The sequence below is a fragment of the Chrysochloris asiatica genome, unplaced genomic scaffold (genome assembly GCF_000296735.1).
Source record: "Chrysochloris asiatica unplaced genomic scaffold, ChrAsi1.0 scaffold00086, whole genome shotgun sequence".
NCBI lineage: Eukaryota > Metazoa > Chordata > Mammalia > Afrosoricida > Chrysochloridae > Chrysochloris > Chrysochloris asiatica.
In genome coordinates, this window is record NW_006408604.1 from 12,362,988 (window position 1) to 12,389,759 (window position 26,772).

The 26,772-nt window shown below is 36.9% G+C and overlaps 1 protein-coding gene across 2 annotated transcripts in view; it reads left to right on the forward strand.

Annotated features, from left to right (window-relative positions):
- LRP6 (low density lipoprotein receptor-related protein 6) overlaps window positions 1–26,772 on the forward strand; it is a 204,700-nt gene that overhangs the window by 154,827 nt on the left and 23,101 nt on the right. For both annotated transcript variants that reach the window (XM_006866055.1, XM_006866056.1), the window contains exons 13-17: window positions 463–665; window positions 3,332–3,543; window positions 4,645–4,835; window positions 10,121–10,330; window positions 12,977–13,102. In XM_006866055.1, the coding sequence (XP_006866117.1) occupies window positions 463–665; window positions 3,332–3,543; window positions 4,645–4,835; window positions 10,121–10,330; window positions 12,977–13,102 (942 nt within the window). The remainder of the gene's footprint in view (window positions 1–462; window positions 666–3,331; window positions 3,544–4,644; window positions 4,836–10,120; window positions 10,331–12,976; window positions 13,103–26,772) is intronic.

Here is a 26,772-nt window from a genome sequence, read left to right on the forward strand (position 1 = left end):
ATCCGTCTTTTCCCTGTTTGTGTCTATTCTGATCTTTTTATAAATCGGAATTAATTAGATTTGTTATTTTCCCTACATGGGCGTTGCTTTATTAACCCAACAAAAGAACCCCTATTTTATAATAAGATTATATCAATACATATTTTTTTGTGGGCAGAGTCCATTTCATAACACTCACTGAAATTAAATCTCACATCTTTGTGGATAAGATGGAGAAAAAATAGGCTGGTGCTGGTGACTGTGTTACTGACTAAACTCATACATAACATGTTTGATAACCAGAGTACTGATTAGTTTCACTCTGAAGCAAGTTTTGACGGCTTGCCATAGGGTTCTGTCCTCAGCCTTACCTTTTCATAATATACATCTGTTTTGTATGAGAGCAAATAGGCTGGTCAAGTCTATGAATGATATAGGACTTAGAATACTATATTTCAGATTTGCTTTTTCCGTTTCCTTAAGCTCCTACCACATTCCTGCTCTTCAGTCAAAAGAGTGCCATCAACCGGATGGTAATTGATGAGCAACAGAGCCCTGACATCATCCTTCCTATCCATAGCCTTCGGAATGTCCGGGCCATTGACTACGACCCATTGGACAAGCAACTCTATTGGATTGACTCACGACAAAACATGATCCGAAAGGCCCAAGAAGATGGCAGCCAGGTAATTCAGGGCTCAGTTCAAAGTCCACTTGTGCATAACTGGTCTAACCAAATGTCCTTTTTCACTTAAGTCTTGACTTTCTATTTATGTGTGTGTTCAGGCTGAAATTTTGTACTTAGTAGCTTTGATGGAGCCCTGGTGTGGCGCTGTGAGTTAATGTGCAAGACTGCAAAGCCATTTGAACTGCAAGGTTGGCGGTTCAAGCTCACCAGCTGCTCCTCAGAAACCCTATACAGGGTCGCTATGGGTCAGAACCGACTCGATGGCACTTAACCATAACAACAAGTTTGTTGATGACTTAATATTAGCTTAGCTTATGCTCATATATCGCTAATGGTTTTGTTACTGTCACTCTTATCCATTTATATAATAGTTTTCATTATGGTTTTATTTGCATAGCATGATGGAATCTTTGAAATAAAATAGACATAGGTTTTAACCCCAGATCTATTGCTCACTAGGATTCTTATGAGTATTTGATCTGAAAGGAATATAAAGCACATAGACCAACTCATGCTATATGTTGTTAAGTGCCATTGAGTCAGTTCCAACTCATAGCAACCCTGTTTAGGGTTACCGAGGAGTAGTTGGTGAGCTTGAACCGTTGACCTTGCAGTTCAGACTGACCTTGCAGTTCAAACCAACCTTGCAGTTCAGTGCATTAAACCGCAGCACCACTCCAGGATTCCTCATGCTATATAGAAGGGACCAATAACTACTAATAGCAGTTGTTTTACTAATTATTATTTATAAGATTCAGAGGATAAGAAACATAACAAAATATTAATAAAATTAAACACATCTAGTATTAGTTACCATTGGTTTGGTGGGTTGTTTTTTTTTTTTTTTTAATACTCTGGTGACTGTGAGATAAAAATGGGCACATTATTAATCTGGCGCTGTGGGCTGAACAAAGCTGGCTTGAACCAGAAGGTTGGCGGTTCAAACTCACCACCTGCTCCTTAGAAACCTATACATGGTCTCTATGGGTCAGAACCAACTTGATGGCACTTAACAAAAACAGCAGCATGTTTTTATATAGAGTCCTGGTATGGAGCTGTGGGTTAATGTGCTGGACTGCAAAGTCGGCTTGAACCAAAAGGTTGGGGGTTCAAGCTCACTAACTGCTTCTTGGAAGCTGTATACAGAGTCACTATGGGTCAGAACCAACTCGATGGCACTTAACAACAACAACATACATATATACAGGGTCCTGGTGTTGCACTGTAGCATAAACACTGGACTGCTAACCTCAAAGACAACAATTCAAACCTGCTTGGCACTCTTTGGAAACCCTGTACAGGGTCACTGTGTGTCAGAATTGATTCAGTAGCACTAACAGCGTGCTTCTGTACTAGTCATACTTCTGCATACCACTATCCATTCTTTTTGGCTTTATTTCTGTAACCAAGCAGTGTTAGACTAGGAAAACTATTTGTTGTTCTTGTCTTCCTTCTAGTAACGATGTGTTAAGTAGGATTGTGAGTATAATAAACTTTAGGGAGATTAAGCCAAATCAAACCCACTGCCATCGAGTCAGTTCTAATTCATAGTGGCCCTATGTAGGGACTAAATATTTATGAAGCAGATAGCCTCATCTTTCAACTGTGGAGCCACTGGTGAGTTAGAACTGTTAACCTTATGGTCAGCAGTGCAGTGATTATCCTATTTTTGCTGTGTCTTACTTAATTCACAATAAAAAGCAAGGAAGTATTTAGGGCTGCTATGCAAGTGTTAGGGTATATCCGTCACAGAGCTATATTGCAGATATACCACATACTGTATAGACCAGGGCTAATGGACTTCAGGGGTCCTACTGTGGCACTGTAGGGTAAACATCAGACTACTAATCCCAAGGTTGACAGTTAACACCCACCAGCTGTTCCTCAGAAACCCTTCTTGGAATCAACTCAACAGCATTAATGACAATAACCATGGACTGATAGATAACTTGCTGCTGTTGTTAAGTGCTATCGCGTCGGTTCCAACTCATAGTGACCCTGTGTAGGGTTACTGAGAAGCAGCTGTTGAGTTTGAACTGCTAATCTTGTGGTTCACAGTCTAGTAGTTACCCTACAGCACCACACCAGGACTCCAGACTAATAACTTTGGTGGTGGTTGTTAAGTGCCGTACAGTCAGTTCCAACTCATAGCAGCCCTGTATGGGGTTTCTGAGGAGTGGCTGGTGGATTTTGAACCACCAACCTTGAAATTAGCAGTCTAGTGAGTATTCCACAGCGCAACACCAAGAATTGTTATGAAGTCAGGGATGTGACAAAAAAATTGAGTAGTTTCATTAAGAAATAAGTGATTTCAGAGCTATCAAATAAATGAAATACAATTTATTCAGGCAGAACATATCATCAGATGGGCAAAGCCTCTCTTTCTACTTTTTTTTTTTTTAATGTTTTTTAATTCATTTGATGACCAGAGGGGGCGAAAAAACCTCTTTTCTTCTATCCAATGTCATATTAACCAAAGGGAACGTTTGAGATGTATGTTAAACCAAGAAGCACATTATCCATAAAAACATGCATCAGTAAGAAGTGTCCATTGTTCAGTGCCTCTCAGGCATGTGACCACATAGTTATAAGTAATGTAATTGTCTCAGAGCTGTATGGCTTATGATCTAATTTTCTATATGTGTATGTCTTTTTTTTCCATAGGGTTTTACTGTGGTCGTGAGCTCAGTTCCTAATCAGAACCTAGAAATACAGCCCTATGATCTTAGCATTGATATTTATAGCCGCTACATCTACTGGACTTGTGAGGCCACCAACGTCATTAATGTAACAAGATTAGATGGTAGATCAATTGGAGTGGTGCTAAAAGGAGAGCAAGACAGACCTCGAGCCATTGTTGTAAATCCAGAGAAAGGGTATGTTACAAAAGTGGCATCGGATGCCTTGGTATCTGAGGCTCTCCTTAACCTTCATTTTTAGCCCATTATTATTTATCTTTAAGTACACTGTGCTCCAGCTTGAGCTTTTCCATCTAGCTACCCTTATATTTTTCTGTATCTTGACTTGAACTTTTCTTTGATTTTACTCCCAAGAATTTCTTTCTTTGTTCACTAAAGCTTTAGTTCTAAATTCTCCCAATACCTCCCGGACAATTTCCGTTGCCACGCCCTCCATGATGTTTTCTTCAATTTGCCCCACCCATAGCCAGATGTGATTTCCCTCTGCTTACTGCCCACCATTCTATATCTGTGCCTTTCTAGTTATACTTAGCCCTTTCCAGTTTACCTTATCATTTTAACTATTTTCAGCCTTTCATTCCCTATTAAATGGTTCCTTTGTGACAAGAATGAATTTATCTTCTTTTCATTTAGTATGTTGTTGTTGTTACGTACAGGGTTTCCGAGGCTATAAATCTTTACGGGAGCAGAAAGCCTCATCTTTCTCCCGCGGAACTGCTGGTAGTTTCGAACTGCTGACCTTGCGGTATGCAGCCCGATTCGTAACCACTGCGCTACCAGAGCTCCTTTTCATTTAGTATAGAGCTTTGAATTTAATAAATACTCAGTATTTAATTGTATCTGAATTAATACTGAATTCAGGGAAAATCGCTTACTTCAAAATAGTTACAGAGAAGGATAAAGTCTAGATTTCAGTATAATAAATAATTGATATATGACTTGGTTTTAGTTTATTAGTCTAATTTATAAAAGCGATTTTGGATTTTGTGTACAGGTCTTTCTGGACACTGCTCTGTAATTTACTATGGTATTCCTAAAGCATAGATGTTCCTGAGTTTAATACTTTATTAATCTATTAAAGTTAGCTCCCTAAACAATCTCTGTGTACTCCCTTTGTTATTGATATTGGAATAGTAAATATACTCTTGGCCTGCTTTTAAAGTATAAAATGAGCTTTTAAAATACTGTTGTATTTCCATTTGTCTTAATTAAGCAGAATGTTCTCATTTTATATTGCTACTTACATTGGTAACATATTGCTTCTTTCTTTTTCTTCAGATATATGTATTTTACCAATCTTCAGGAAAGGTCTCCCAAAATTGAACGAGCTGCTTTGGATGGAACAGAACGGGAGGTCCTCTTTTTCAGTGGCTTAAGTAAACCAGTTGCTTTAGCTCTTGATAGCAGGTTGGGCAAGCTGTTTTGGGCTGATTCAGATCTCCGGCGAATTGAAAGCAGTGATCTCTCAGGTACCCAAGAAAAGTGTTTCCTGGTTTTGATTTGTTATTAAAACGCTTTATCGAATGAATTTGTATTTTTCCTAAATTCTTGATTTATACATTTTGTTATAGTTTTATTCACTAAAATTAGTCAGCATCAGGTTGGTTGGAAACAGTCCAGGGAGTTTTTTTTCCTTCAACCATCAACATGAATATAATTACTCCTCCAGTTACCTAATTGGAGTTATGGTGTGTTGCTGTGGGTTAATGTGCTGGACTGCAAAGCTGCCTTGAACCACACGGTTGGCGGTTTAAGCTCACCTGCCACTCCTTGGAAACCGTATATGGGGTCACTATGAGTCAGAATTGACTCGACAGCACTTAACAACATTACCTAATTACCTGCTAGTTTCCTTGATTTGGGCTCTGTAAATAATATATTTCTAGTGAATCTCTTTTCCATTCCTAATTCTTCTGTTCTAGTTTATGCTTTCTTGATCTCTGGTCTGAATTTTAGCCCATGGTTGGACTCTTCCTACCAGTTTTGTCCCCCTGAAAGTTTACTCGTTGCTCTTAAATTAATTTTATGAAGTACAGATTCTAATCATTTTACTACTTTACTAAGAAAACGTTACAGGAGCTTCAACAGGAGCAAAAAGTCTAAGTTATACACTTCAGTTGAAATTCAAAGCCTTTTACAGACTCGTCATAATCTTCACATTCCTGATACTTTAACCAAATTAAACCGTTACTTGTTCCTCAGACATGCTCTCACATTCTCATTTTTCACTGCAGTTCTTTGTCCGCAATCATAGTTACCTCTCCCCCCTCTATTTCTAATGTCCAAATACTGTTTCTGTGTGGCCTTACTACTGATCAGGAAAATAAAATTAAAACAATATACTTTTTGTATTGATCAGAATTACAAAAATTTTGTAGAAAACCATTATCTCCAGCATTGGCCCTAGTCTTAGAAATGGACATGCGCTCATGTACTCTGATTGAAGTGCCCCTTCATAGAGGGCAGTTTTTCAGAACCTATTGCAATATAAAGCTTGTATTCCCTTTGATCTGACAATTTCCTTTTGAGTAGGTGGCTTAAATACTGATTTAAATGTTCAAGTATGTTCACTGAACATTATTTATAATAGTCTATCACAGAGAAATATTTTCTAACTTACCTAGTATATGTAGTTTCAGTCCTTTTGAAGAATTAGTTAGATCTGTGTGTACTGACATATAGAAGGATGAATGAAAGAAAACTAAGTTGTACTGCAGTGTTTATTAAGATCAAGTTTTGTTTTAACATTTTTAAATGATATATATGTAGATGCAGGCTGGTCTCTGGCTGGTGCTAATGACTAATACACTCAGCTACTTATTGAAAGGTTGGAGGTTGGAAATTACCCAGATGTACCTTGACAGGAGCTCTGGTAGCGTAGTGGTTACGAATCGGGCTGCTAGTCTCACGGTCAGCAGTTCGAAACTACCAGCTGCTCCACAGGAGAAAGATGAGGCTTTCTGCTCCTGTAGAGATTTACAGCCTTGGAAACCCTGTACAGGGTCACTATGGGTCAGAACTGACTCAATTGCACTTAACAACAACAAACCTTGAAAGGAAGTTCTGGCTTTCTACTTCAGGAAAAACGGCCATTGAAAACCCTGTGGCACATAGTTATACTCTGATACTCCTAGGGTTGCTGTGAGTCAATCAAATCAACCTCACTGGGCTTTTGTTTTTTAATGTATATATGCTAGTTGTTGTTGTTGTTATGTGCCATGAAGTCGGTTCTGACTCAGCAACCCTGCACAGGGTTTCCAAGGCTGTAAATCTTTTCGGGAGCAGAAAGCCTCATCTTTCTCCCGCAGAGCAGCTGGTAATTTCGAACTGCTGACCTTGCGGTCCGTAGCCCGATTCATAATCACTACGTAAGAAACGTATATACCGTAATACCGGTCAGGAAAGTTAACATACTAATGGTATTGTCAGCTGCCATTAGATTGGTTTTTGACTTTTAGCAACCCCATGTGAACAGAGTAAAGCTGTCCTATAGTGTTCTATGGAGTCCTGGTGTGGCACTGTGGGTTAATATGCTGGACTGCAAGGTAGGTTTGAACCACAAGGTTGGCGATTCAAGCTCACCAGCCACTCCTTGGAAACCCTGTACAGAGTTACTATAAGTCAGAGTCGATTCAATGGTACTTAATAATAATAGTGTTTTGGGGACCTATCACCAGGCCTTTCTCCTGTGGAACCACATGAGTGGGTTTAAATCTGCTTTAGTAGCCGAGCACTTAACTGTTGCACCACAGTACTTATTCTGTATAATTTGAATATATTTCTAATTTTATAAAAACAAAACAAAAAAAATTCTGTCTTCAAGTGTAAATGGTCCCTTTGATTACGGTTTTATGCATATGTGTGCACATTCCTGGGATAGTCTGTGTTCTCTTTCGTCTGACCACCTCTGTCTCATATCATATCTCCTCTAATTCGTGCAGTAGTTGTGTATGCCAATTTATTATTGTTGGAGATACTTTTTTTTTTGCTTCCTCTTCATATGTCATGGGCTTTTTATTGTTGTTATTCATGAAAGACAATTTCAATTTAAAAAAAAAAAATCCCCCAAGACACTTTCTTTACACTTTAATGAATTAACTCCCATTTTTGGCTTTTTTTTTTTTTTTTTTTTTCATTCTTAATTATGAACGGTTTCATTTGTGAAGGAAGTAAAGTACACATAGAGTACTTACCATTCAAATTTGTAAAATCTTTGTTTGGAGCCATATTTGCTTTTGTGCCTCCTTCTTCCCTCTGTTTGAAATCAGAGACTTGAAGTTTTGTATACCCTTCCTTAATTTCTTTTCTCCTCCCTCTAGTATCCAAGAGGCAGATTTCCCCTTTTTTTTTCCTTGAAATTGTATCCCAAAAGTAACTTTTTATGTTTTCCATTATCATGCATGTTTTTCTGTACATATTTTAGCATATATACATAATGTTGTTGATAGATGCCATTGAGTCAATTCTAACCCATAGCAACCCTGTTATAGGGTTTCCAAGGAGCAGCAGGTGAGCTTGAAATGCTAGCCTTGCAGTTCTAACTGACTTTCTAGTCCAGTGCATTAACCTACAGCACCAAACCAGGACTCCAACTCTGTGCTGTTTCATTGTATGACTTTCATAATTATTTTGTTTTCTAGCTAAACAATTTCCAGGTTTTTCCATAAAAAATATTGTTAAAATGAATATTTATGTGGCCCAAGGCTAATAATGGAATTCTGTGTAATACGGTATGTGTAATACGTGTAATATTCAAGTAAGTATAGCTAGACTGCTCTCCAAAGTGATTCTGTCATTTTAAAGTCCCACCACCAATATATGAGAGTTGCCATAGCAGCACTTGGTGTGATCAGAATTCTTTCTACATTTTTACCAATCCAGTAGTTTTAAAGATGTATTTATTGTTTTAAAAAAATTGCATTTCCCCGTTTGCTATTAAAGTTTAACAAAATATTTTCTGTATGTTTGTTTAGTCCATTCATGTTTCCCTCTTCTGTGAATTATTGTTCATAACCTTTGTTCATTTTCTTGTTTCTGGTTTCCAGGTAGTCTGTGTATTTCGAATAGTAATCCATTTTCAAGTTGACGTGTATATGGAGAATTCTCATATTAAGAAAGTCATTCTTTTAATTCTCTGAATTTAAGTTGTTTAGATAATTTTTTGTTCGTTTTTTAGTTATCTCTATAGTGGTCTTATAGTTAATTTGCAATTATATTAAAGCTTTCTTTTGCTTATGGTATGAGATAAGGAATTCACATTTTTTTGTTCATGGTAGTGAGTTACTGAACAATCTAATTTCCCCGCTGTTTTGAGGTACCATCTTTTTTATATAATATTATATAAGAGGTTCTTGTATGTGCATGAGTCTATTTTTTAGTTGTGTTGCAGGAATCTGTCCTGTGACATATATCCAGGAGCTCATGTCTGTACCCTTAACCAGATTGTTCTCCTGAGGTAAATCCAGCTTGCTCATGATTAATTTTTTAATGCACTGCTGGATTTGGCTTATTGGAAGATTGGCTTTAAAATTACCATTCTTAAACTGGTTTTGGTTTAGATGTCAAAGTTATATTATGTGGTTGTGTGCACTGTAGTCAGTTGTGGCTCAAGACTACGGACTCATTACCATGGAGTTGGTTCTGCTCATAGTGATTGTATAGGACAGAGTAGAACTGTTCCTTAGGATTCCCAAGACTGTGATATTAATCTTTCTCCTGCAGAGCACCTTTATGCTTAGCAGTGCAACCCACTGTACCACCTGGCTCCTTAGCAAGCAACCGTATATATAGGACTGAGTAGAACTTCCTAGTAGGGTTTCCTAAGTTGTAATCTTTCGGGAGCAGGCCACCAGGTCTTTTCACCGGATTAGCTTCTTGAACAAAGGAGTTTCAAAAAGCTCATGGAAAAATGGAATTAAAAGATACTGGAATTTTTTATGAACTTTCAAAAATCCCCTTATATGTTAGGCTGTATTTCCTATTTTTTCTAATGTCTAGTTTAAGTTTTTGCCATATTTGATTTATAACCACATGCTTGGCGGTTCAAGGGTCTGAGCTGCTCCTTGGGAATCCTATGACTCGAAACTCACTTGATGGCACTCAGTAAATATATATATGCATTTATGTATGTATGTATGTATACATGTATATACACACACATACAGTTTTAGTTTTTTTAGTCACGTGAAAGTAGGTTTTACGCATAATGCCCATGAAATCTTTGGTGTATGTTTCTTAAGTACAAGAATCATCTCTTACACATATATAATATAGTTATCAGTTTCAGGAAATTTAACATTGGTAGACTAAGTACTCACTGTTCAACAAAACAGTATTGATGATTCTTCAGACTCTGAGTGGTTCTGTATCTGGGAAATTGTAGAAAGAATTATTACCTTGAAGTGAACTTTGAACCAGGTGACTGCTGAGTAAATCAGTTTTTTAGACTCTAGTCTGAGAAGCTAACAGGTGTCGAGGGGAGTTAGTCTTCTGAAGTGCTCCAGTTGTACTGGGGGAGGTTAAAAAACTTAAGAGATCTGAGCCTACACCCACTGTCCCCTCTAGAGATACTCCATTTTAATCCTTTATGTTCAGAGTTTTCCATAAGATTTCATTTTAGAAATGGACCTTACTAAAATAATATTGAATTTATCATATTTTCCTTTTAAAATCTAGCAAGTATTCATTAAATACTTGTTGGAATGTATGACTTCATCAGCATGAACCATTTTTGTTGAATATCTCCTTTTCCAAGGTGCTAACCGGATAGTATTAGAAGACTCCAATATCTTGCAGCCTGTGGGACTGACTGTATTTGAAACTTGGCTATATTGGATTGATAAGCAGCAGCAAATGATCGAAAAAATTGATATGACGGGTCGAGAGGGTAGAACCAAAGTCCAGGCTCGAATCGCCCAGCTTAGTGATATTCATGCAGTCAAGGAGCTGAACCTTCAAGAATATAGTAAGTGAAAAAGAGTCGGAACACTGCTAGTTGGAGGACTTAACATTTTTTGAAAGAAATGAAGATGATTTTGTTCTTTTGATCTTTTCATCATCAAGATTTTCTTGTATTGCTAGTTTTGCCATTTTTGTTTTTAATATGAAAATCACCTGATAGTTTTTTCAAATTACATACCTTGTCATTAACCAAGAATCAAGGAAAGGAAATTGAAAACTTTCCCCAGGTGTGACCAAGGCTTTGCTTCTGATACCTTGTCTTGTTACCCTTCCATGCCTTAGAGAAACACTGATATAAATAAGGTTTTATTTTTCCTTCTGTCTTTTGCAATCCTGTTGTTGGAGGAAAAATAAAAATTATACTTAGATAATTATTAATATAGTACCATGGAGTTTCATTAATCTTAAGACAAACTTCAAATGAATATTTATATTTAAAGAAGACTGTTTAATCAGTAAAGATTTGTTTTCTCCCTTGTGGATAAATTTTTCATCTCCCAGCTTAGAAAAGTAGCCACAAAGTAGATTTGTTTGTCTTAATAAAACCTTAGCAAATCTTAACTTAGTTTCTTGTTAATGTATGTCTCTCATCAAAAATAACCTTTATAGCAATCACTACTACAGGTTTTACAGAATACCAGGAATCATGGTAAATGGCTAACTTAGACAGAGAACTATTGAAACTTGTTGAATTCTCAGCTCAGTGCTTTCAAAGTAAGTTGAAGAATGAAAGAATACAGGAATGAGAGCACCATTGTTTATTTAAAGGGCTTATTATATCACCACTAAATAAAGTTAGAGGTATTTGAGAATTAGAAATTTAGAATTGGCATTATTCTATGACATGTAACTTGTGCTGAACTGTGATGTAAATAAAATAATAGCATAATACATGTTATTTACAGTTAATAAATGAATATGCTATTTCAGAACAGTCTTAGTGGAGGTCTTCAGAATTTTAGAGGTTTTTTTTTTTTTTTTAATTTCAACATTTAAATATGGTTTTATATTTGTAAGATAATTTTTTTGAAATTTCTAACATTGAGATTTTTGTTTATGAAAAATGTCATGGAATTAAAAAGTTGATAAACACTTCATATGGGTTGCATATTCTCATATAATAACTGGTGTCTGTTTTGAGACTTCTAGTACATTACATCTGCTCATTTGCAAATAGTTGGCTCCCTCCATCTCCTTAACACAAATTGAAACAGAATTGATGCTATTGGGTGAGAGATATAAACGTTCTTTAAGTTTTGGGTGGAAAGTCTGAAGGGACAAAATCTAGGCTGTAGAGTAAATGGGGCAGTTTCCCAACAAAATTCTCATAGGACAGTCCTTGCTGCCCTCGAAGAATTAGCAGATGTATTGTCATGATGGGAAATGAGTTCTTGGAACAACTTTTCCTGGCCTTTTTCTTACCACCAAGGTTTCCAATTATCTTTAGACTTCCTAATAGGCTCTTGTGATCATCTTGTGTCCTTTGAGAAAATCTACTAAGAAGCACCCTTTGAAACTCTGCCCTGCCCTGCTCCTCCTCCCCACAAAGAGGCCCTGACTTTCTGAGCTGACCTTCCGCCTTGAATTTAGCTGTCCTGTTGGATTCCCTCAGAAGCCACTGTTGTGATTGAACCTTTTTTTTTAAAAGGCACTCTAATGAGTCCTGGAGTCCTGGTGTGGTACTATAGGATCAGTAAGTAAGCACTTGACCTCAAGGTAGGTTTGAATTGCAAGGTTGGCGGTTCAAATTCACCAGCCACTCCTGAGAAACACTATACATGGTTGTTATGAGTTGGAACCGACTCAACGGCACTTAATGAGTACTGGTGTGTTTGACACCATAGGATAAGCACTGGACTGTGAACCACAAGATAGGCTGTTCAAACTCACCAGCTGCTCCTCAGAAACCCTATACAGGGTCGCTATTAGTAGGAACTGACTTGATGACACTTAACAACAGCAGTAAGACTAGGGGAGTGTGGCACTGTATGATAAGCACTGGACTGCTAACCATAAGGTTGACAGATCAAACCCACCAGCTGCTCCTTGGAAACCCTTTCTTTACAGGGTCACTATGAATCGGAACTAACTTGACAGTACTTAATAACGAGGCTAGGGGATTGTGGTAGCTCTATAGAATAGGCACTGGACTGCCAATCACAGGGTTGGTGTTTCAAGCCCATCAGTGGAAGAAAGATGAGGCTTTCTGCTCCTGCAAAGCTTTTTAAAGCCTCCAAAACCCTGTACAGGGTCACTATGAGTTGGAACTGACTCAACGATACTTAACAGCTTCAACAACGAGACTAATTCTAGTGTATTATGGAGAGAACTTTTCTCTAGCCATCCACTGATCACAGAGACATGCTTCAACACATTGTATTTGGAATAAACCCATGCATGGAGGAACTGTGACCCTAATAGCAATACTTTTTGACATAGCCTTGTAAATCCATGAAAACCTGATTAGTTATAAGTGTATTATTATATGTCTACTTTTTTTCTTGTATATTATATGGTGACAGTAAGGAATCATGTGGAGAAATAAAGTTCATACAGATTTTATATGTATTGTTTTCTTGGTGATTCACAAACAATTAATGGAATGACTTTTGACTGGGTTGTACCTCCCTCTTTTATCTTTAATTTGCAGGGCAACATCCTTGTGCTCAGGATAATGGTGGCTGTTCACATATTTGCCTTGTCAAAGGGGATGGTACTACAAGGTGCTCTTGTCCCATGCATCTGGTTCTGCTTCAAGATGAGCTGTCATGTGGAGGTAAACATGTTACAGTTTTCTTGTGCAAGTCTAAGTAATAGTTGACATGTTCTGTATCTTACTCTAGGGTCCTTGTGTGGTACCACAGACTAAGCACTGGACTGCTAACCACGAAGTCTGTGATTCAGCCCACCAGCTGCTCCTGAGAAACCCTGTTGTTGTTGTTGTTGTTTTTGTGTGCCGTTGAGTTGGTTCTGACCCATAGTGACCCTATGCAGGGTTTCTAAGGAGCGACTGGTGAGCATGAACCACTGACCTTATAGTTCAAACGGCTTTGCAGTCTGGTGTATTAACCCACAGAGCCACACCAGGACTCTTGGGAAACCCTACAGCAATATATTTTAGTCTCGTTTTTGATGATTTGCAGTGTAGTGTTCTCTTCTAACTGATTGGTCTCTTAGATTCTACTTATCTGCACTGAACTAAGTTTGAGTTATTCTCATAGTGAATTCATTGAAACAGGTAACATGTATAATCTAATCCTGGAAAGAAGAAAATGTCCTTATTATTAATAAAAGTGCCTTTAGTATTAATCATATCAGGTGATGAGTGAGTATATTGGATGATTATAGATTCCCATATCAAGGTGAATTAATTCTACTTCTTGTAATCTCTTTCCATTAGAATCTGATTTCTATCTGTTTATGCATCATTATTGGAAGTGTATCCAGTGAGAACAATGCTAACCCTGACAATAACCTATGTTAATTATGGCACACAGGAAGATTAAATCAGTTGAAGTTTTGGGTGCCTTTTCAGACTTGAGCTGTTGTTTAGCAGAATCTTCCTTTAAAAATGATACACAGTATAATTTTTGTTTCTAAGCAGGCTGTTAATTATAATCTTAAGAAGAGGGAAGAGAGAAGAGCACAAAAATGCCACAAGTGTGTTTCTAGTTTGCTGGCTCTGCTTTCTCAGCTCTGTAAATGTAGGCACTCACTAAGACTCATTCCTTGATCCTTTGTTCTTTCTGTAGCCTGATTCTTCTTCTGAAACAGTTATCTCAGTTGTATCAGCTATTATCTTCTTGCTAATTCCTAGTATATTTGGATATTCTGTCCATCCTCATATATATAGATATGTATATGTAAATGTATGAATAACTTTTTAATTATAAAAATAATATGTACCATGGTTTTGGTTTTTTAATAAAATAAAATGTAGAGAGAACAACAAGAAATGTAAAAGTCTCCTTCCCCTCTCCTCTGAGCTTTCTCTCATTCTTAGGATAGGTGGTGAGTGGCTGTTTATTCCCTTTATGGTTTCACTGTAAATAAGGTCATGCTATACTTACTGTTTTGCATCATTTTGTTGTTGTTCTACACTCAACAATATGCCAGAACATAAACCAGATCACATCTTCCTGCAAGCTCTCTTATATTTGTTGGTGGCACCATATTCTCTATGCCTCAGACCTAACACCTAAAAAGTCCTATTTATGATTTTTTTCTTTTTTTTTTTCCATTGTTATTGTCAGCCTGGTAACCAACCTCTTGACCTCAGTAATTCCAGTTTTTCTTTTGTGAGTCCATGCTATGTATTGATAAATTTCTCTTTCTGAAGTATCACTTATATTATATTGTGTATTCTTTAGTTGAAATGCATCAGCAGTTCCTTATCATTTATCTTCTTAAATTTAAGCACTTCTTACATACTTATCTAGAAAAAGAAAACTTTTAAGGTTTTACTAAGTAGTGGTAATATTATACAGGTTTCCTCCACTATCTGAAAATAGAGATTCCTAGGAAACCTTTTTTTTTTTTTTTTTAAGTCTAAATGGCGTAAAATGAAGTAGTTACCACGGCACATAACAACAACAACTATTTATTTATATGGGGAAAATTTTGACCATTCCTAGACCCAAGATATAATTTATCAAATCATACCAAATAACACATAAAACCTAAACTTACGGTAGCATAAAGTGTTCACAGGCACAGTTAAAAACTATGACAATTGAATGCTGAGTATGGTTCCCAGGGAAGGAGCTTGGTGGCACCAGTCTTGCCACTTGGTGTGCACACCACTACCTCTGTAATGGTTGGCTACAAAACAAATGCTGAATGCTAGTTTCTCTTTTTGCCCTTTTCTGTAAAAGGGAAAATTCTCTTAGAATTTCTCTCTGATAGGAAAAACAGGTACTAAAGTAGGTCTTTAATAAAAGCAAAATGGTATAAAGCAAACTTTTACAAAAAGTAGATGAAATTGGTTTCATCACTTAGGGTGGCGTAACAGGTTCATACATTGCTGTCATTGAAGCGTTATGGCAGCAGTATCAAGCACTAAATTGCTTTCACATCCTTAGTTTAGTAATCTTGGGGTAATTCCAAGTTAATTCAACTATAGGAAAAGGCTGCATAATGCTGCTATCTGCAGTGGTGAAAATTTAGAAACAGTCATAATTTCTAATGTACAAAAATTATTAAGTAAAATCATAGCCTAAATAGTCATTAAGGATTAAATTTGTGAAGCTGACTTATATGTGTAGCCAAAATGTTGGCTCTGATGAAGAAATAGTTATTAAAATGGTATTTTCTACTATAATAACAATGTTGCTGTTAGGTACCTTTGAAGTGGTTCAAATTCATAGTGACCCTGTGCACAACAGAATGAAACATTTCATGGTCCTACATTATCTTCACAGTTAACCTTTGAGTCCAATTGTTGTTAACCACCATGTCAATTCATCTTGTTGGGAGACTTCATATTTTTTGCTGAACTTGCACTTTTCCACGCTGATGCCCCTCTGATAACATGCCAGAATTGTCACGATCTTCCCTTCTTAAGGAGCATTCTGGCAGTACTTCTGAGACAGATTTGTTTGTTCTTCTGGCAGTCACGGTATTTTAAGTATTCTTGAACACCTTAATTCAAATGCATCGCTTCTTCTACAGTCTTCCTTCATTGTCCAGTTTGCCCATGCATTTGAGGATATTGAAAATACCATGCATGGCTTAGGTCAGGCGCACTTTAGTCCTCAAACTGACATCTTTGCTCTTTAAAACTTAATTTAAAGCGGTCTTATGCAGCAGATTTGGTTAATGCAGTATGTCTTTTGATTTCTTGACTTCTGATTCTTTTTGTGGATCCAACCACAATGAAGTCTTTGTCAACTTCAGTCTTTTCTCTATTTATCATGATGTTAATTTTATGGTCCAGTTGTGAAGATTTTTGTTTTCTTTACCTTGACATGCATGAAATTCATACTGAAGGCTGTAGTCTTTGATCTCGATCAGTAAGTATTTTAAGTTCTGTTTGCTTCCAGCAAGCTAGATTGTATAATTTGCATATCACAAGTTGTTAATGAGTCTTCCTCCAATCCTGATGCCACATTCTTCATATAATCCAGCTTCTTGGATTATTTGCTCAACATACAGATTGAATAAGCATAGCAAAAGGAACACACCTCTACTGATTTTAAAGCATTCAGTATCTCCTTGTTTTGTTCTACTGTGTTCCTTGTGGGCACAGTGAAACATTCTGAAATACCCATTCTTTGCAGTGTTATCCATAGTTGTACACAAATAGTCGAATGTCTTTGCATAGTCAATAAGGCACAAGTAAGCATCTTTCTGTTTTTCTCTGCTTTCAGCCAAGATCCATCTAACATCAGTAATGATACCCATAGTTTTGCAACCTCTTCTGAATTTGGCTTAAATTTTGGCAGCTCCCTTTCAGTGCACTGTTGTAACCATTTTTGAATCATCTTCAGAAAATTTACTTACATTTGATATTAATGATATTGTTGGAATATTTTTACATTCTGTTTGGTCACCTTTCTTTGAAATGGTCACAAATATGGATTGGTAGGCCAGATAGCTGTCTCCAAATGAGTGAGTGCTCCATCAGTTCAATTTATATTCCTGGGGACTTGCTTTTCGCCAGTGTCTTCACTGCAGTTTGAAATTTGTGCTTCAGAGCCATTAAGTTCTTGATCACATGCTATATTTTGAAATGGTTGAACATCAGCAAATTGTTTTTGGTACAGTGACTCTGTGTATTCCTTCTATATTCTTTTGATGTTTTTACATCATTCAGTATTTTGCCCATAGAATCTTCCAGTATTGTAAACCAAGCCTTGAATTTTTTTTTCTTGAATTCTTTCAGCTTTAGAAATGCTGAACGTGTACTTCCCCTTTGGTGTTCTAACTCCAGGGCTTTGCACGTTTCATTATAATACTTGATCCTGTTTTCTGGAGATTCCCTTTGAAATTTTCTGTTCGACTCTTTAACTTCCTCATTTCTTCTAGTCGTTTTAGCTCCTCTACACTCAAGAGCAAGTTTCAGAGTTTCCTCTGATATCTTTTTTGGTCTTTTATTTCTTTCTTGTTTCTTTAATGACTTTTGGCTTTTTTCTCTTACGATGTTCTTGATGTCATCACACAACTCCTCTGGTCGTTAGTAGTATCTGATGCATCAGATCTGTTCTTGAGATGGTCTTTAAATTCAGGTAAGATACAGTCAAGATCACATTGACTCTCATGGGCTTGTTTAAATTTGCTTCTGCTTCTGCTTCAGCTTTAACTTGCATATAAGCAGTTGACGGTGTATTCCATTGTTAGTCCCTGACCTTGTTTGGGCTGATGATAGTGAGCTGTGATCCTGACACTTAACAATAACAGTTGAGCTTCTCCACTTCTCTTCCCAAAGATGGAGTCAGTTTGATTCCTGTGTATTCCATCTGTTGGAAAAGGTACTTACAGTGAATCATTGGACTTTCAAAATTTTATCATGCCATCTCTAGCATCGTTACTATTACCAAGGCCATATTTCCCAACTATTGATCCTTTCTCATTGTTTGCAACTTTTGCATTTCCATCATCAGTAATTACCAATGCATCTTCATTGAATACTTGATCAATTTCAGACTGAAGAAATTAGTAGAAATCTTGAATTTAATATCATTGGCTTTAGTGGTTAGTGTGTAAATTTGAATAATAGTGTTTAATTATTAACTGGTCTTCCTTATAGGTATCGATATTATCACAAGCAGCATGGTACTTAAGGATGCATCTTGAAATTCTCTATTTTACAAGGAATACAATGCCATGCCTCTTCAATTTGACATTCCTGGCATAAACTTTATAACTTTGAAATTTCCATTTCCTAGATCCATACATTGTACATTCCACATTCACATTATTAATTGATAATTTGCAGCTGTTTTTTCTCATTTTGAGTTGTGCCCAATCAGCAAATGAACTTTCTGACAGCTATGCTCCATTTCCATCATGATGATTAGCTCTACTTTGAGGAGCTAGCTCTTCTCCAGTTGTATTTTCAGTCTCTTCCAACTCGAGGGGCTCATATTCCAGCACTATTTATCTAACAGTGTTTTACTGCTGTTCATGAAGTTTTCAGTAGCTGACCATTCAAACCACCATTCATCTGTCAGTTTGTGTCATACTGTGGTGGCTGTTGTGATTTGAAAGCTATGCCATGGGTATTTTAAATACCAGCAGGTTCACCCACAGTGGACAGGTTTGCTTCCAGACTTAGAGAGACTAGAAACAAGGAAAGACGGACTACTTCTGAATAGTTAGTCCCTGGAAATCTTATAAATAGCAGTGGAACACTGTCAGATAGCACAGAAATAGTGAATATTGAAACACCAGAATATTGGCAAAGATATGTTGGAAGGTGAGCCCCTCAGGTTGGAAGGCACTCAAAATATGACTAGGGAAGAGGTGCCTCCTCAAAGTAGAGTTGACTGATGACACGAATGTAGTAAAGCCTTTGAGACCTTCATTTGCTAATGGGGCAAAACTCAAAAAGAAGAGACAATAACTGTAAACATCCATTTATAATTGGAACCTGGAATGTACAAAGCATGAATCTAGGAAAATTGGAAATTTAAAAAAATGAAATGAAACACATAAACATTAGTATCCTAGGGTTTAAGCTGAAATGGATTGGTATGGGTCATTTTGAATCAGACAGTCACATAGTTTACTATGCAGGAAATTGCAAATTGACATTCGTCATCAAAAAGAACATATCAAGATCTGTTTTGAAGTACAACGCTGTCTGTGATAGGATAATATCCATACCCCTACAAGGAAGACCAGTTAATACCACTGTTACTCAAATTGATGTACCAACCACTAAAACCAATGATGATGAAATTGAAGAATTCTACCAACTTCTTCGATCTAAAATTAATCAAACATGCATTCAAATTGCATTGATAATTACTGGTGATTGGAATGTGAAGGTTGAAAACTTAGAGGAAGAATCAGTAGTTGAAAAATATGGTCTTGGTTATAGAAATGGTGCTGGAAATCACATGATAGAATTTTGCAAGACCAATGACTTTTTCATTGACCTCACCAGATGGAGTACACACAAATCAAATTGGCTACATCTATGGAAAGAGATGTTGGAAAAGCTCCATGTTGTCAGCAAAACAAAGCCAGAAGCAGACTGTGGAACAGACCATCAACTGCTCATATGCAAGTTCAGGCTGAAGCTGAAGAAAATTAAAATAAGTCTGCCAGAAACAAACTATGACCTTAAACATATCTCACCTGAATTTAGAGGTCATCTGAACAGATTTGATACATTAAACATTAAAGACCGAAGACCAGAAGAGTGTGGAATGACATAAAGAACATCATGCAAGAATAAAGCAAAAGGTCATTAAGAAGACAAAAAAGAAGTAAAAGACCAAAATGGATGTCAGAAGAGACTCTGAAACTTGCTTTTCAGTTTAGAGATGCTAAAGCAAATGGAAGAAATGAGGAGGTAAAAAGTCTGAACAGAACATTTCAAAGGTCAGCTCAAGAAGATACAGTCAAATATTAGAACGAAATGTTCAAAGACATGAAGTTAGAAAACCAAAAGGGAAGAACATGCTCAGCATTTCTCACTAAGGGAACTGTAGAATAAACTCAGCCTGGACTTGTAATATTGAAGGATTCTATGGGCAAAATATCAAAGAAGAAAGATCAAAAGAAGATGGAAGGAATACACAGAGTCACTGTACCAAAAAGAAATGGTGGACGTTCAGCCATTTCAAGAGGTAGCATATGATCAAGAGCCAGTGATACTGAAAGAGTAAGCCCAAGGTGTATTGAAGGCATTGGCAAAGAACAAGGCTCCGGGAATTGATGGAATAAAAATTGAAATCTTTCAACAAGCTGATGCAGCACTGAAGGCACTCACTCAGCTATTCCAAGAAGTTTGGAAGACAACTACCTTGCCAGCTGATTGAAAAAGATCCCAGTTTGTGCTCATTCCAAAGAGAGGTGACCCAACGGGATGTGGAAATCATAAGATAATATCATTAATGCAAGTAAAATTTTTGCTAAAGTTATTTCAAAAATGGTTTCAACAGTACATTGACAGAGAACTGCTAGAAGTTCAAGCCAGTTCAATTGAGGACATGTTACGAAGTGATGTCATTGATGTTGTCAGGTGGATCTTGGCTGAAAGCAGAGAATGGCAGAAAGATGTTTACCTGTGCTTTATTGACTCTGCAGAGGCTTTCGATTGTGTGGGTCATGACAAGCTATGGACAATAATGCAGAGAATTAACAATGTTAATTATTAATTAACACTTAATAACACTTAATTGTGTTCCTAAGGATCCTATATGCAGACCAAGAGACAGTTATTCAAATATAGCAAGGGGACACTGAATGGTTTAAAATTAGGAAAGATGTGCCAGGTTGTATCCTTTCACCATACTTACTCAATTTATAGTCTGAGCACATGATCATAGCAGCAGGATTATATGAAGAAGAATGTGTCATCAGTTTTAGGGGAAGACTCATTAACAACTTGTGCTATGCAGATAATATCATTGCTTGCTGAAAGTGAAGAGGACTTAAAATGCTTACTGAGGAAGATCAAAGACTGCATGTATCTTCTGTAGCTTGTACCTCAATGTAAAGAAAACAAAATTCCTCACCACTGTACCAATAAATAACAGAGCAAGATAAATGGAGAAAAGATTGAAGTTGTCAAAGATTTCATTTTGCTCAGATCAACCATCAACGCACATGGAAGCAACAGTTAAGGCATTAAATGACATGGATACGTTAGGCAAATCTGCTACACATCTCGTCTTCAAAGTGTAGAAGAGCAAACATGTCAGTTTGAGGACTAAGGTGCCCCTCACGCAAGCCATACGCTTGTGAAAGTTGAACAGTGAATAAGAAAGACCGTAGAAGAATGGATGCATTTGCATTATGGTGTTGGAGGAGAATATTGACAGTACCACAGACTACCAAAAGAACAGACAAATCTGTGTTGAAAGAAGTATAGCCAGAATGTTCTTGTAAGCCAGGATTGCCAGACTTCATCTTTCATACTTTTGACATATTATCAGGAGGCACCATTCCCTGGAGAAAAACATCATGCTTTGTAAACTAGAGTGTCGGAGACAAAGAGGAAGACCCCCAACAAGATGGATTGGTACAGTTGCAACAGCAGTGGGCTCATGCATAGCAATGACTGTGAGGTTGATGCAGGACAGAGCAGTGTTTCATTCTTTTGTTCATAGGGTCACTATGAGTCAATACTAACTCAAAAACCACGACAACATCAACAGACATTCAAAGTGGTCACTCCTTCATAGTCTTAGTCTGGAATCTCCTATATATAAAATGAACTTCTATGTATAAAATGACACCTATATAAAAAGGGGAGTTGTGGTATGGCACTGTGGGCTAATGTGCTGGACTAAACCACAAGCTCACCAACCACTCCTTGGAAACCCTATATATAGGTTCAAACCAATCAGCCACTCCTTGGGGTCTTTATGGGTTGGTACCAACTTGATGGCATGCAACAACATGTAAAAAGAAATTTCTGTAAACATTAAAAGAGAATATACACTCAAAATATATTGTTCATAAGGTAGAATTGTTCAAAAATTTCCCCCCTTTTTTAGAATTACCATACTGAGCAGCAGCTATGAAGCATTTTGCTAGCACTGTTTTAGAAGCTTTGAAGATATTTGAAATACAATTTTGTTGGGGAGTTCAGATGTTACAGTAGTAAAATTAAGCTCTGGCAGTTGAAGTGTCAAAAAAATAGCAAATATTTCCATATCACAGTACTAACACTGTTACTTTATTAATGCAAGGCAAGGTAGGTGGTGGTAGTGGTATGTGCTCTTTAGGCTCATCAAAACACAAAAGTTTCCCTTTATGTAAGAGACAAAACTAAATCAAAGATATTACCTTTAATTTCCTAAATGTTCATAGAAAGGGTCCGTGTCCTTCCTCCTTCCCTCCCCGCTTATATATTTATTGTTGTTAAATGCTGTTGAGTCAGTTCTATCTTGTAGCAACCCTGTATAGCGTTCCCAAGGAGTGGCTGGTTGGTTTGAACTTCTAATCTTACAGTTTTCATTCGTTGTGTATCCTACACCACCACACCAGGATTCTGCTAGTCTGTTTAGTGATTTTTAAATTTAGGTATTAAATGGATCCAGCAGTTAAGTTTAGACAATTGTATATATATAGCTTTGTTACCAACACGCAACTCACGATACAGAATGTTGCCATCACCTTTATCAGTCAAATCTCCTCTTATAGAAGTAGCCACCATTCTGATTTTTATCCCTATTGTCTTAGTTGTCTAGTGTTGCTGTAACAGAAATACCACAAGGTAAATGACTTTAACAAACAGAAATGTATTTTCTCATAGGTTAGGAGGCAAGAAGTCTGAATTCAGGTTGATGACTCTAGGGGAAAACTTTCTTTCTGTCAGTTCCAGGGGAAAGTTCTGGTCTCTTCAGCTTCTATTTTCTGGTTCCTTGGAGATTTCATTGTGGTTTGGCATCAGTCTTCCTCCATCTCTGTTTTGCTGGTTTAATCTTATTTATATCTCAAAAGAAATTGATTCAAAATAAACCTTATTCTAATTCTGCCTCATCAACATAAAAAGGACAACTCATTTCCAAGTGGAATTATAACTACATAGACAGTTGTTAGGATCTTCAACACATTTATTGAAAATTTATTTTAATCCATAATTCCCATAGATTAGTTTTACCTGGTTTTAAGCCTTTTCTAAATTGAACCATGACCTATGTGCTCTTTTGCATCTGGATTCTTTTGCTTAATAATTTGTTGTTGTTTGTTTTGAGATTCGGCTGTATAATTGAGTATATCAGTAATTGTTTTTTCTTTTACTGTTGAGTAATACTCCATTGTATGAGTGTGTTACCATTTATTAATTTCCTGTTGAAGGGCATTTGAGTTTTACCTATCCAACCTCATTTTGTTGATCTTCAGAACTTGCCTATTTTAATTTTATTTTTCTGTTCAGAGTTCTGTGGTCATAGTGGCATGGTTTGTTTTGTTTTGCCTTTGTGGCTTTTCGTGTATTTCAGGGATGCATTTTTCTTCTTGCACTCCCTTGTAGTCTTAGTAATTTCCCAAGGTAAACTAGTTTCCTCACAATCTATGAAACCTTCACAAGGTGTTTATTCACCCTTTCCCAGAATTGTAGTGCTTTTTACCACGCCGTGTGCATGACGTGAAATGTAGAGTAATGTAATCATATTTTTTATATTCTTTAGCCTCTTCCCTAACCAAATTAAAAGCTATTTAAGGACACGGACCATGTTTTCTCTATTTTTATTCTCCACACAATCAAGTATAGTGTTGATCACATAATAGTAAATAATGTTGCATATTGTTGTTGTTAAGTGCCGTTGAGTTGTTTCTGACCCATAGCGACCCTGTATTACAGAGTTCCTTAGGAGCAGCTGGTGAGCTTGAACTGCTGACCTTGTGGTTCAAACTGACTTCGTAGTTCAGCGCATTAACCCATATATTCCTTATGTAAAATGTTTACTTGTATTCTTTGTTTCAAAATAAAGGATATTCTGATCCGTGGTCTAAAATAAAGTTTATAGACTTGAAGGAATCAGTAACACACAGATTTTAGAAATAGTCACTGAGGCCTGTGTTAGTGACAGTAGTACAGGCTATGGGCTAAGAGTGAGGAGGCATTTTTGTACATCTGTCTTTATTATTAGCCAGCTCTGTGACCTCAGACACTCAGCTTCTCTGGACTTAAGTTTCCTTATCTGTAATACAGGGAAATTGTGCTAAAATGGCAAATCTCAGACTTTTTAGTCTCAGGATATTTTTACATTATTAAAAATTATAAAGAACCCCTCCGAAAAGAGTGTATGTGGATTATTAGAGTTATTATATCAGTATTTACTCTATTATAATTTAGAACTTGTTGTTGTTGTTGTTAAGTGCCATCGAGTCGGTTCCGACCCATAGCGACCCGGTACAGGGTTTCCGAGGGTGTAAATCTTTACGGGAGTAGAAAGCCTCATCTTTCTCCCGCGGAACAGCTGGTAGTTTCGAACCGCTGACCTTAAGGTTCGCAGCCCGATTCGTAACCACTACGCTACCAGAGCTCCTAATATTTAGAACTAAGAACTTTAAAAAAATATTTACTAAAAAGTACAATAATAGCCTCATTACATGCTTACATAAATGAAATATATTATGAAAAAATGTGTACTTTTTAAAGCCAGATAAGTAAGGATAGTGGCACTGCTTTTTACATTTCACATTTCTAATGTCAGGCTGGTTTCTGATGTCTACTTCTGTATTCGGTCTGTTGTAATGAATAGTTTGGGATGAAATATATGAAGAAAATCCAACTCCACACAGATACACAGTTGGAAAACAGAAGACTATAATAATAACCTTTTCAAATCATTATGGGTATTCATCTTGAATAGTACACCAAATTTTGGCAAGTGGTAGTTTCCTAAAAGTTTAGTTACAGTGTGCAATTTAAAACTGTATCAATTAGCTTTTCATACCCTTTTTTATTAAAGTCCATAAACTTCTTTATGCTCTGAATAGATCGTTTACCCATGCATGATTTTGATTTGTAACCTCATGCCTTCGGTCATTTGAAAATGCATTGAAACCTACGAGACAAAGAACTCATAGGGACTGTCTTGGTTTTTTGGGTTTTGTAAAGTTTTCTACCTTTGACACTTTTCTGTCCCTCTCTTTTTAGTGGTAAGTATTTTACATTTTCATCTTCTATAGGTTTCCACCTAACACAGGTTCCAGCTTTTACAAGTTTTACTCTACTCAAATTCTATTTAGAAAAACCCCAGGCCTTCACATTTTGACCCATTTTACTATACAATATGATTTTTTTAAAATCGTGTTTGTCTATATCACCACAATCTCATCAGAAATATCCTTAAGGGTTGGTAATTTGTCAGGGTCCTAGTGGTGAGTACATGTTATACACCACCCAAATATAAGTAACTCCAGTTATCTGTCAGTTGTAAGATCAGGTAAAAAATGTGTTCTGTAGGGCAGACAGAAAGCAGCTTATTGCAACTCAAGACAAATATTTTTCCTTCCAAAAACATGGTACAGGCTTGTTGTTTGTTGTTAGGTACCATCAAGTTGGTACCGACTCATAGCGACCTTATGCACAAACAAAACACTGCCCGATCCTGCACCAATGTCACTACTGTTGTCACACTTGAGTCCATCGATGCTGCCACTTGGCCAATCCATCTCATTGGGGGGGAAGGGGGTCTTCCTCTTTTTCTCTCACCCTCCACCTTACCAAACATGATATCCTTCTCCAGTGACTGGTCCCTCCTGACAATATGTCCGAAGTATAAGAGACAAGTTTGGCCATCCTGGCCTCCAAGGAGACTCTGGCTGCACTTCTTCCAACACAGATCTGTTGGGTTTTTTGGCAGCCCATGGCACTTTCAGTATTCTCCTCCAACACCATAACTCAAAAGCATCAATTTTTCCACGGTCTTCCTTATTCACTGTCCAGCTTTCTCATGCATATGAAGTTATTGAAAATACCATGGCTTGGGTCAGGTGCACCTTAGTCCTCAAGCTGACATCTCCGCTTTTCAACACTTTACAAAGGTCTTGTGCAGCAGATTTGCCTAATGCAATACATTGTTTGATTTCTTGACTGCTGCTTCCTTTAGTGTTGATAGTTGATCCAAGAAGAATGAAGTCCTTGATAACTTCAGTCTTTTCTCTGTTGATAAAAATGTTGTTTATTGGTCCAGTGGTGAGGATTTTGTTTTCTTTACATTGAGATGTAATGCCTATGGTATAGACATACCTCATTTTATTAATCTTCACAAAGATTCCATTTTTTTTTACAAATTGAATGTTTGTGGCAACCCTGTGTTGAGTAAATCTATCGTCGCCATTTTCCCAACAGCATGTACTCATTTTGTGTGTCTGTCACATTTTAGTAATTCTCAGAATATTTCAAACTTTTTCATAATGATATTGCAAGATAAGCACTGGACTGCTAACTACATTGTCAGCAGTTCAAACCAGCTACTCTCTGAAACCTTGTACAGTGTTGCTATGAGTCATGGCACTTAACAACAGTTGCACACTTATTAGTGTAAACATAAATTTTATATATACTGGGAAGCCAAAAAATGTGTGACTCTCTTTATTAAAGTCATCTGGAACTGAACCTGAAATAGCTCCAAAGTATGCCTGTATTTAGGTATATAACAAGAACATTCTTACGTAAAACTGGCTTTTAAAAACAAAAACAAAAAGCACTGTGCAACAGGAACCAGACAAGGATGCCCTTTGTCACCACTCCTATTCAATATTGTGCTGGAAGTCTTAGCAAGAGCTATACGGCAAGACAGGGAAATTAAAGGC